The following is a 13238-nucleotide window of genomic DNA, read 5'->3' on the forward strand; positions in this document are numbered from 1 at the left end:
GGCATTTCTCTATCCCATAGTTTGGAGACAGACTCCTAACCTTCAAAGAAGTGTCCATGTGATGCCATAATATGCAGAGCTTTGCTGCCTTTACAGGATCTCCATGGGTGTGCAGGTCAAGCCCATAGGGAATACACTAAATGATCAAAGACTTGGATCGTGTACAAAGAATTAAAGACAGTCAATGGATAAGCATGAAAAAGTAACGAAAACATGCTTTTCACAAATACCCAAGGATGTGGAAACTATCTTATTATTTTCGTCTGATAACAGTTATGCCCCAAGGGGAAGAGCACACAAAAGAGTATCCAGAGATGTCAAGGAAGATGTATCCATTAGGACAGGAAGGCCTTTAACAACACACAGCTCGTGTAAATGGTTTAATTTTCCTGAAGGGAGACACCCTGCAGTTTTCAGCCTAGACTCACAGACCTACTGACTCCCAAAGGAATTTGTCTATGCAGAGAAAGTGTTAGTACAGAAGATTAAAGATGGAGAATTAATATAAGGCAATGAATTTTTGCTTCCAGTTGGGTGAATTCGCGTGTTTTGATGGTTGTTTTAAAATGTTTTAATGGCCAGGGATCTCTTGCAAACCTGCCTCCAAACAAGTGCTTAATTTACTTTGCATTAATTAGTTACACTGCATTGGGCATTTCAAAAAAAAACAGGCTGGAAAAAAGGGAAAAAGCAGACACACATGTACAGAGAGGAAAGTCTGGAAAAGCTACCCTCTGAGAGTAATTATCAACAGACATGGAATGCAAATACATATATTTTGAAACATACGTTTAGGTACCAGTTTTGTTGGTGCTGTAACATCTGCTTCTCTGTAAGAGACTGCTGGATCCATATTGTCTCTGTCAGGAGGAGGGTAAGGTGGGGGTGGGGGGATCACTAACTGGGGTGGGCCACGAGTGGGGCCCCTAGGAGGCTTTTGTGGCACCTGCCGTCCATCACCTACAGGGGATCAATTGACTAGTTACTTCAGCATCAAGACAATGTGTGCTTACTGTTTTTATAACACGCGTTGATTTTCCCTTACCCATATCCAAAGTCTCTCTGGATATAATTCTGTTCTTATTTAAACCCAGGTAATTAAGGGAGAAGGAAAAGCCTGGACTCCTTCATCAACGAGACTAGAACCAGGCCCAAAACATGTGTACATCACAACTAACAGTTGATATCTTTATTGGTGTTTTGCCAAATATAAGGAAGGAGAAAAATAATTGAAAAAAGAAAAGGCAAAAGCTACAAAAGGAAATGAAACATGAGAAAAAGGTTTTATTATCCCTAAGTGTCAAAGTGAATGAATTTCTTGACCTCTAGGATACTTGATGCGACTATTTTCCTCACTCTGTAAGAGGAAAAGGAAAATGCCTCAAATCAGTATTTTTAAGTAGGTATCTTGACAGGTTTTTCTTTTTCTAGGTAGTTTTTGTATCATTTTGTCACTGTGGAGAAGCAGCTGATTAAGTCATTCTTAACAAAACTGTTAAGCTATCAAAGGAAACACTCATAACTTTGTGAGCCTATTTCAATACTATATGTAATAACTAAATAGATAAGCATCATTGCACTATGCTGTGGTGCTGAAAAGCTGCTGCCAGTTTGCAGCATATAGACCTAGAGCTATTGCAATTCAGAATGTCCTCAGAAGCTGAAAGCAAGCTGAGGAAACAAGACCATCTGCTTTCTCTGCTCTCATGACCTGCCTTAGGCATCTGCAATTGGTCACTGCTGAAAATGGATACTAGCTGAGACGGACCTCTTGCCTGCTCCATTCTCATTGCTGCTGCGCTCTTAGGCTCATGCTCTGGTGCTGCTGAGAATGGGAGTAGCACCAAGAGTGAGGAAAAAAGATTAAATCATTACTAGTTAGGAGTCACTAGTTTGTAGAGACTCGAGACACAATTAAATGCTGCCAATATGCGGACTCTTTTTAACTGCTTTGAGAAAACAGCACAATGCTTTGGGATCAGAACAAGTGACTCAGTATTGAATACTGAAGTGCTCCCCATCTGCCTGTTTGAGAATATTTTAAATAGGATCTTTTGCTTGGATTCATGAGGCTAAGTTGGGAGATGCACAGGTAGCTTTAATCCTTTTTCATCATGAGGCTGCCTATTTCTCACAGCACATTTCCCCCTCACTACTGTCTTGCTTTTTTCACAGCTTTTCCTTCCTGATTTCAGAGCCATCTGTGCTTTCTCATCATTTTCATCCAAGGGCCTAAAAGAGAAGCTGTTTTACCAGTCTTCCTTTGCTGTAACATTTCTCCTTGTAAATGAACGTATTCATTCAAGAAAGTAGCAGAAAATGAGAAGCACTGAGGACTGAGCTACTGTGGGATGAGCTCTTTGTCAGAGTAAATTAATAAGGCTCCAGTAAAGTAAACGATACTAAAGAACCCTACATCAACAGTCTGGCCAGCAAGCACTTACGTACACAGCACTGAATGACCAGAAGTGGTTCTGCTCTGCTTTATTTCAGCTGCAACATTCTGAGCACTGATACAAAATAAAATTAACACTTAAAAAAAGTTAAAGCACCAAGTGTTATCAATCATCAACTTGCAATAGGGCAAGGCATGAGAAGTGTCAGGCTGTGACATCAGCAATAGTTAAAAGTAAGCCTATTTGCTGAAAACTCCCGTGTTATATAGCACAGATATAACATTCCCCTTGGGGGGCTTAAATAAGAGATGTCAGTGGAGTCGAGCATGTCACAAGATAATGGACTCCTGCTGCTGCATAAATGCTGAGGCATTAAATGTGAAGCATTTACTGAAAATAAATGTTGGAACAAAGCCAAGAGGTTTCTTTCTGAACTGTGAGGCATTTGTAATGTAAGCAATTATGTATGACAGGATGTCATATCTGTATGTCTTAGGCACTTTATGGAACATGAGGTCAAAGGCATGAACTGAAGTGCACTGAGTGCATTACAGCACTTAAAGAATGATTCTCTTAATGTACTGAAAAACGAGTTCCAATATGTGAGGTTATTATCTCGTATCTTTGCCCATCATAAAATCACTTTGTTTGCTAAAAAGCATAATCTTGGGGTCCTCACTTGGGCAAAGCTCCCACCGGCCTGAATGAGCTTGCAGTCAGATAACAATAGAGGTCTGTGAGAGCATTTTTCAGTCTTCCTATATGACAGTAAAGGTGTCACATACAGCTGAAGACCACAGTTCCTTTACTGTCTCCAGCTACATATGGAATTCCTTTAAGAGCACCAGTTCTTTTCTTCTAGCTAAAGACTAAGGAGAAATTAATTTAAAATAACATCAAGGAACACATTCAAAATAAAAACTTCACTGAATATGGTGAGTTGATATCAAACTTTTGGAGGACTACAGGAAAATGTCTTTCAGTTTTAGGAAAATTTAGAAGAACTTGAACTAGCTTGATTGTACTTAAGCTCTAGTAGAACCCCATGGCTTCAGATGGATTCACAGTTGCCTGGCCTATTTCCTTATTTCCCATTTACTAGCAAAACCATCATGACCTTGGAGGCACAGAAAAGGCCCAGAGCAAGTGCTTTGGAATATCTATCTTGTACCAAACATTCAAATCGTCCACAGGGTCATCTACATTTTACTACTCCAAAGTCCTCTGCATGGTGCCATTAAAACAAGAGGCAATATACAAACACTTATTTCCAGACTTTCATTCTGTAGAGTAAATGCATTTTTTTCCCCCAAGGTTATAAAATTTCCCAACTCAAAGCATAACAGAATTAATAAAACTCTGAACACTGACTGCTGAAAGCACATGCATGGAATTACACAGGAGAAACGAACACCTCTCACCCATTGTGCTCTTTCTCTTGTCTTCCATCTCTTCCCTCCTATTTGGCATGGCAGGAGTGGGTGGAGCAGACTGAGTTGGTGGAAGAGGTGCACGCCTCTTCTTTTTCTGTAGATCATTTAGAGATGCTCCTTGTGAAATCTAATAAAATTGAAAAATACACAAAGTAAAGGATGTGTTGGTGCTATTTTAAGTTATCAATAACATAAAAAGTGACTGTCACATGACCTAATTTATTTAGCACACAGCATCACAAAAATACTTAAAATAAGTATTTCTAGTGACAAGGGGAGATTGATAAGACAGAAGAGAAGAGGCATACTAATGCACTCAGAGAAGGAAAGGGGCAAGAACTGCAAACAAATGTCACAACAGAACTACCAGTCTGTTTCATTAGATATTTTTGGTAGAAGGAGATTGCAGAGCAATGCATAGTATGACACTACGTGTAATGACAGGCTTAACTCATACCATGCTCTTGTTTTCACCATTGGTTTCTTCAGATCTTAAACTATGGTTAAATACTCCAATCTGTATACGTAGGGAATAAATACTCTCTCATTTCTTTCATTTTCTCTCAAACCAATGCTTCAGGACTTGTGAGAAAAGTATCAAAATTTGAGGTCTGCTTGTATAATGATAAGAGATGATACTGTACTCGATTTATGTTTACTGGACTTCTTAGACATAGTTCCAAAGATCTGTAACACCTCTGCTTCCAAAAGTTGCAACATGTTGGCTGGCCAGCCAAAGCTTCGTTACTGTTTACACTGCTTTTTATAATATGAAACATTTTATTAGAAGTGACTTGGGTTTCACTGCATTGCATAATATTTTCTGTTGATTGTTGGAACATAGCTCTGTTTCCTTTCACCGGAAGAATAATTAAAAAAAAACAACAAAAAAACATATGAAAATCTGTTGAATTTTTGTATTTGAAAAGTACAAGCAATGCTAGACAAAACCAGGCACAGCTGAGGCAGAGGGTAATGGAGGCTGCCCACACATAGCATGCTGTTAGCATTCCTCAGTCTTCCCTCATACCGCTTCACTGCTCTGTCCATCTTGATAATCTACATAGCTGAAGATACATAATATAAAGAACCGCCTGGCAGTTTTTTAATATTATGAAGGCCTAGATAATAACAATCATTCCTTTCCTCCAAAAGACTGGTGAACTCTCAAAATACATTTGTTGTGGGCAATTTCATTAAATGAATAGTAGCTTCACACTGCTCAAAGCTATTACCAGAGATCACAGGAAAAGCATTCATTTGTCCTTTCCTAGGCTGAGTGGGAACTCTGAGGATAAACAAATTTTACAAAGAAAAGAGCCTCCCTCTCCCAGCCTTCCTTTTCAAAAGTCCTCAGGAAGGGTCTAGTTTATAAAACATGGAAACTCAATTACCTTGCAGGACAATGCTCTAACCACTATGCCACAGGACATACAGATGCTCTCCACCTGTTCTTGGTGTCCTGCACATGAAGAAATTTGGTAGTAACTGCACTGCCATTAGAGCACATTAACCAGGATGAGCTGCGGGCTACAGCAAACAGGGACAGAAGGTGGGGAAGGAAAGGTGTTCTGGTTCTGGAAAGGTGTCCTCGTTTTAGGACTCGCTAACATGGACTGCTTCTGTATTTTATATTAAATATCCATTGGGCATGGCACGTGACTAAAGCCAGGGAGGTCAATCTAGATAAAACTAAGCATAGCTAATGGCCAAGAATGTTGCCCAAAACTTCAGGGAATTTGAAAAAAATACCTTTCTCTTCAGAAAAGAGCACCAGGCCAAACATTCAGTAAGAGGTACAGCAAAAACTGAGAGTTTCTCAGGAAAACTTTTATTCAAATTAATAAAGTTACATATGGGGCATCTCTTCTGATGAAGAAACTGTCTGCTAGTTGTTAGAAACTGATTATAATTGACTAAAGTTGGATTTAGGTTTTTTTTTAATTTATTTTTTACAGCACAAAAATGCTCAGTAATCAGTTGAATAAGGATGGGAAGCTCTGTTCAGTTAAACAGGCTCATCAGGCTTTGGTTTTGCAGACTAGGAATTACACAGAGGACAGCTACCTAATTCTGCACTCTTCACACTTATTTAGGGTAATTGGCAAAAGGCACTCAGAAAAAAAATCACAGTTCTCTGCTCTGCCTTTTAGAATAAGCAAATACATTATAGCTTTTAATACTCGATTCTTTAGGATAGTACTTAACAAAAAAGAGAAAATAAGTGAAGAGGGGATGAGACTGAACATTAAAATCTAACTCTAATGTCCAAAATTTTGTAGCTATGAAGAATCACCTGAGAGACAGGCAGAATTAGAATTTCCCCAATACTTGATGAGTACAGGCTATGACTTTTGCAGCTATTTAATAGCATCTTTTAGCTTCCAGATTCACTTAGGTCTCTCCAAGCAGAAAGGTCACTTTACTTGAGGATAAAAAATGGATAACAAGAGATTTAAATGATAAGCATAGGAAACCTCGAGAATCAAGGCAGAAAGAAAAAATGTTTTTCCACTTGAAATGGTAGAGATAACTAATCAACCCTCACTGAGTACCAGGTAAGTGAAGGATATTAGTCTGGTATAACCAAATTCCTAAAAGATACGTTACGGGGTTACAAAGAAGAAAGAATTCTTGATAGAAGCTAACTTATATCAGCTATGAGTGTTCTTATTTAGTGGAACCTTTTAAGGAATGTTAGACAGATGTATAGGTGAATAAACTGCTACTGACAAAAAAAAAGCTAAAAAATAGCTAGTACACAACTGCAAGAATTAAAGTCTTGTCAAATACACACACAAAAACTTTTATTGTATGGTCAGCAAAACACAGCATACTTCATAAACACCATAAAGAAAATGAACTGTGCTGAAAGCTAGACAGACTACAATGCGTGTAAGAAGTGTCTAGTTAAAGAACAGGTTATAAAAATTGTTAAAGTAGTTCTTTAAAGCTAACCTCAGTAAACATATGAGGCTAAACATCAATACTAAAAAAACCACAAAGAACATTCTGTTTCCTCTTTGCAATTGTATATACTGAAACAATAGAACTTGAAAATAAGTTGTTATGGCTGGCTGCTTCTTTTATGAAGAAATCAAGCCTTAACAACATTATCTGAAGTAATTTCCCATTCAAATTTTGTTACAGGAGCCCCTCTCTGAATGTAATAGAGTATTTCCAATTCTTAGCACCTTCAACTATCTATTATTTTTTAAGGAACTAGATGAAATTATGAGGTGATCTTCAACTCGTGCAACACTTACTAACATATTTAAATGTTACGTGTTCTCTGACTATAACTAATACCATCAACTGAACTAGAGATGAATGAAGTGGGTCGAAAAGACCTAAATCTGACAAACGGTGCAATTTGTTTCCATACTGATGACAATAAATATGACGCAAAAAAAAAATCCGTTAAATTCGTATCACAGAATCACAGAATTGTAGAGGCTGGAAGGGACCTCTAGAGATCATCCAGTCCAACACCACTGCAGCAGGCTCCCCAGAGCAGGTTGCACAGGAAGGTGTCCAGATGGGTCTTGAGTATCTCCAGAGAAGGAGACTCCACAACCCCCCTAGGCAGCTTCATATCATGACTCACATGCTGTTTGAAAAATATGTCCAATACTGCAAACAAAATATTTGAGGAATGTTCTGAATGTGGCTTCTTTCTGTCAAAGTTCAAAACCTGTATTAAAATTGGAGGGCTCAAAACATACTGAGAGCAAAATAACGTTACAAGGAGGCTATGTGCCAAAGGAAAGGAGGAAAGGTACCCTACAAGGATGATGCTAGAAAATTTCAGTCAGTAGCATTTGACAGTCATGTAACTTGCAAAAGGGCTCTGGAGATTGTAACAGTGAACGTATAAATTGAATTTATTTTTAAGTGTAAGAGTTCAGTATTTTGTCTGGGTTACACTGCACCAAATAAGCTGTCATGAAAAATATCAATGGAGATCGAAGGAAACAAAAGCCATGATCATAAAAAATTCACTGAGTGTTCAAAGACAAGGAGGTGCTCAGATAAAGTTCCAGTGGGAGCTCTGCTCCTCTGCTTTGCCTGTCTCGACTCATAGGTCAGCCACTGCTTTTGTGTTTATCACCCCCCCACTATTAAGCTTCTAACAGAATCATAGAATCGCTCCGGCTGGAAAAGACCTTAAAGATCAACAAGTAATAGTAATGTTTATCTATGCAATTACTTGCTAAGTCATCAGGCAAATACCATGTTCCTTTTATTCACAAACCAAACTGAGCCTAAATATACTGCAGGCTTAATGCTCCCCAATCAACTTCCTTCTGCAAGCCAGAAACTGCACTGATGATTTGTGCTCCTCTGTCCTCCAGCATCCCCTAGCTCTGCAACTCACCTGCTGACGCTGGCTACGTATCTGTCTTCTCAATCACTACACTGACCAGAAAAGCAACCTCACTCTCCTGTTTCCAAAGACAAATTAAAGACTTCAACAGCACAGTTGGAGACTCACGCATACCCATCTCTGGCCTGTTAAGGGCTGCCCACAGGCATTTGCCACAGGTGTTAGAGAACAAAGGCCTGGGTTTAATTCAGCCTTGAAAGATGCCTATAGAGTGTCCTTGTTAAATAACAAAATACAGCACTGTTGTAAGTACTACAGTTTTATCTTGCCAATTAAAGTATGAAGCAACTAGAAATTTATTTCAAAATGGTGATACTAACAGGTAAAAATGCTTAGGCTAATGCTGGAAACCCAGCAGTGTCTTGTAGGTTTGAGGGGAAAATATCACAGAACTTCTAAATGGGATGTTGAAGGCCTTTGGAGCTTTCTGTGTACTAATGCCCTTCAAGCAACATGTTTTGTACATTTATTTAATAGCTGTGGGAGACCTGATAATCTTCAACAATTACCATGTTGGAACACAGAGGCCAGAAGGAAGGGGCGCATTACCCTCCTTCTTCCAAGAGTTATGTTTGGGGCGAAGAGGTGAGAGCAGACACATACTTTCTGAAGGATTGAGACAGAGCCTGGAAAAAAAGCTGAGTCATCTCAGCTCAGAAGCACAACTAAGGACACAAGAAGGGATCAAACTTAAAACTGTAATGGAAAGACTTCCTTGGACTTGCACAATAAAAGCAAACAGCATCTTCTTGAGTTACTTTTGGATTAACAAGGCTTCCACTGAACAACTATGGGTATTCTCATAGTTGGGGTCTACACCCACTGGAGAAAGCCTGGAGGAAACGTAGACAGACTGTTCTAAATGTGCCTCCAAAGAAACCTCCTCAGTGGACTCAGTCAGCATGTGACTGAGGTGTTAAAAAAAAAAAGTGCATAGTTTGCATTTCAAAATCCAAACTACTCTTTCTAGTACTTTCATGAAAACAAGAAACATTTGTCTTACAGCAACAGATTTTTCCTTTTACTCTCACTGCTATCACTTTGACATAGACCAGGAAAAACGGAAACTTAAAAAACTTACAATTTTCCAGGGTTTGATTTTTATGAAAATCACTGTTAAACAATACTGTTTAAACATCCTAGAAACTGATGATACATGCATTTTATCAGTGAAAGAATAATATTTGGACTAAGGACTGAATGTAAAGGATGTCCTATGATAGCTTAGCATATTCAAATATTTTATAGCATATCACATAAAAAGTGTAAAGTAAGCTCATATACTCTTCTTCTCATTTACCTTTTTCTAATGCAACATCACAAGTCAGGATCTTTCACTGTTTTACAGAATGTTTGTATTGTTGTGATTTCTGTCTCATTTGTGCATAAAACATGCTGTTCAGGGAAACACTGAGTGATTATCTGTAGAAATTGTTTTTAGAAGCAAATAAAAAGGACTGGAAGAACACGCATAGATTCAATCACAGGCATGTCTTAACTACAAATTGATTTCTGTCATCCAACACAGACATGACACACACGTTGATTTAAGCAAACCAGATTTTGATACACCTCTTGGTGATGATACTGTATGGGTCAGAATACAAGAGTATTTAAGTACCAATCAGAGAAAATTCTGAGAGTTAGCTTTTAACTAAACAAATGACAGCATCACCTCAAACTATGTGTGGGACTATCCCAACCCTTTTCTCCTCTCAAAGAACAGTACAAAATCTTGAAACAAGAGTAATTTCACAATAAGATTTGGTAATAAAAAGACAATTTTTACTAATCACTTTCTAGATATAATTGTGACTGCACCGATGCTTTTTCAGCACTGACTGAAAGACAAGTGGTAGATTGGTATGCTAGCAAGATTTATGGCTTGAGAGTTTTTAAATGTATTTTTTGCTGTGATTTTGTACATAATTTAAAGCAGTTGAGAAAAAAATATTTTTATCCAAGAGGAGCCATTCTAGGAAAATCAGAGAGATAAATCTTTCAGCTGCAGAACAGAGACATAAATCTGTCCACTACACTTGATGATATAAAAGCTACTCTATCCAGCTGAGACTGCACTTTCACAGGGCAACAGATTCTTCAACATGCCTAGCACCAGAAACCACAAGAAGTCCCAAGTGAACATTAATTTGCCTTAAACAACATTCACTCATATGTCTAAAATTCCCTGCACTAGTCATACACTATTAGACTTTTCAATGACATTAAGCATAAACTGACAAAGAGAAATTCTGGGAACTCCCAAAGAAATGGAACTTACAAACAACTCATGAGGCCAACCACTGCCAGTTACACTATATTAAATTGTCTATTTAGAGCTGAACCTTATTTCCTTATTGGGCAGTACTCCATTTCAGTTGACTGAAGACTGAATTTCTAAGCTCTGAGTATGTTACAAATGGCATTCAAAAGTGGCAGTCTGATGTTTCCCAAAAACATGCCTTTTGTTGCAGATTGCATATGAGTGGTGGAGTATTTAAAATGTCTGCTAGGATCCCATGCAATGCAACAACATATTGTAAAAGGAACATACACAGAGATACTCACAACCTGGCACATGGAAACAGAATTAAGGAGCATATTCTTTGAAAAAATTGTCATTTTGATAAAAAAAAAAGGCATATAAATGACTACACATTCAGAAACTAGCAAGCAGTTTCTCTGGAGCAGGCATTTACATTCTGTACATCTTGATTTCCTAGTTCTCGATCTCGCAAACCCAACGACAAAATGAATAATAATAAATGTAAAGGAAGAATTTAAAATAAGTGATAGGAAGTTAAGAAATGAATGCCGGTGAAAAAGACTGATGACCTGACATTTGGATTGACTACTCCCAGTGTGTTGTCTTACTTAGGATACACCAGTTTCAAATGGTAGATGCCTACATGGGGAAATCCTCAAGCTACTGCTCAACCCAACACCAGCTAACTCAGCTGATCATTTGGCTCATGCGATGTCTGCGCCTCAGTCACACTCACGGTCTCAGTTTCTGAGCTGCTTTTCTGCTATAAGTGTTCAGTCGCTGTGTCAAATTGGGAAGTCAGCCTTATAACTAGGGTGAAAACTGTAGTTCTATTTTGAAAATACCATTATTATTTTAATTAGATGCCACAAAATATTGTATAATATTGCCCAGTTTTATGCTATTTAATTTCAAATTTAATTTCTTGCATAACTCTTGCACTAATTTCATAATGAAACTTAACAGTCACTACCAAAACTGAAGCTGTGACCACAAAAACATCTCAGCATTAATAACAGACAAAAAGCTTAGAATCACTGAATTCTACAGAAATTGCTATGTTCTTGTGTTTTTTACTCATAAAATGAAGAAGACAAAAGTCAAGGATGTCCTTAAATACTCAGTTGATTGGCAACAGAAAGCTAAATCAGTTGACAGAAGAAAGCCACTATGAGGTGAAGGGGCAAGCTCATTTTTCCATCTGTTTTTATTGAACACACCCTTTGTGAAACGTCATGGTCAAGGGCAGTTAAAAATTAATGTCATTCTAATCTTCTTTAAACACTTTAACTTGTTAAGCTAAATGTGTCAAACAGGAAACTATCCATAAACAAATCTGAGATGTTAAATTACTAAGATAGCTGTGATTTCCTTCTTTTGCAAAATCTCATTACTAGCTGGAATATTATTTCCACTCAAGGAAGTCACTCTACAGCACCAAATATTTTCACATGCATTGAAACATGTAGACTACACAAGTCTGCGGATGTTTGTTTTGGCAGAGAATTGAACTTCCTCTGTTCCCCTGAATACAATATAATCGCCCTCATTTATGTCTTCATTTAGGGAAAAAAATTCCTCTGATGGTTAAAAATCATATTTTAAAACCACCACTAACTGACTTGCTACTAAGATTGATTTCTCTTCTCAATATAGATTATGAAGAAAAAGAAAAAAGGCAAGAATATCCTCCATTTTTTTCATGTTTGTGCTTATCTTTCAGCTAGAGCAATACATTTGAAGAGAACAATTGAGCATTAATAGGAGTTTAAAGTACACAGTAGGACTGATGCTTTATATTTCTTCTGGCAACTTTATGAATGAATTTGATAGGTATCAGTTGTAGTTCCTTGAGCCAGTAGTGCCCTTGGGAAAGGCCCTGGTATAAGGATTTTATATATAATCTTTTCTTCCTCTGTCATATTCAGGATTACATGCTGGTTGGTTGGTTGGTTTGTTTGTCTGTCCTTAAAAATCATGCAGATGTCATGAGTCAACTGAAGATCTGCAAAATTTGCTTTGCATCTTTGTCCAATTTTCTGCTAAAAGGATGGCCTGTAGCCTAAAACATGATAGGTCTAGAAAGCAAAATGCAATCTCACAAATATTTGACCAGAAACAAGGAGAAATACACCATTTCTACTACTGCTAAGCTACATAATTCCCTGGAGCTTATGTTTTCCTTTGAACTTAGAATTTTCTCCTATAGGAAAGAGTCAATGTGAATTTTAAGCACTTAGAATTGCACCAAATCCTAAGCAACATCCTCTCAAGTTTTCTCAGTTTAGAGAAGAGTGAACCGGACTTATTTCCAGTATTCCACGCCACTTACATTACTTCTCTCTGCCTGCACACACATAAAATGCCTGGGAAACCTATTTTGGGCAGAAAGTCAAGTGACATTTTCATGTCATAGTTTCCCACCGTTCCCTGCAAATTTCCACTCAGTCTAGATTCTCCGAGGACTTATGAAGGGTAGCCAAAAGCCCCTACTTCCATGACCTTCAGAAATCAAGGAGAAGGCGAAATAGCAAAGTGGTAGCAAATTGTAAATTAGGTGTATTATTATGGATTGTAGCGTAACATGTCTCTACATGAATCCACCCCTTACAAGTATAAGATTTTTATAATCCAAAATGATGAATGTGCTCTGCAGCAGACCAGTTTGAGAAATCCACTGTGACACTCCACTCCCTATCTATGACTGGAAGCGGCACCAACATGCAGCTGAGCAGGACTCAGGGACAGTCTGCTAA

The 13238-nt window shown here is 37.9% G+C and overlaps 1 protein-coding gene across 8 annotated transcripts in view; it reads right to left on the reverse strand.

Annotated features, from left to right (window-relative positions):
* Positions 1–13238, reverse strand: part of COBL (cordon-bleu WH2 repeat protein) — a 153005-nt gene that overhangs the window by 47185 nt on the left and 92582 nt on the right. For 7 of the 8 annotated variants that reach the window (XM_021385621.1, XM_021385620.1, XM_021385623.1 and 4 more), the window contains 2 exons: positions 3818–3956; positions 790–960 (listed from right to left, as the gene is read on the reverse strand). In XM_021385621.1, coding sequence (XP_021241296.1) covers positions 790–960; positions 3818–3956 — 310 coding nt within the window. The remainder of the gene's footprint in view (positions 1–789; positions 961–3817; positions 3957–13238) is intronic. The other variant, XM_021385627.1, reaches the window with a different exon arrangement.

Source organism: Numida meleagris, chromosome 2 (genome assembly GCF_002078875.1).
Source record: "Numida meleagris isolate 19003 breed g44 Domestic line chromosome 2, NumMel1.0, whole genome shotgun sequence".
Classification (NCBI taxonomy): domain Eukaryota; kingdom Metazoa; phylum Chordata; class Aves; order Galliformes; family Numididae; genus Numida; species Numida meleagris.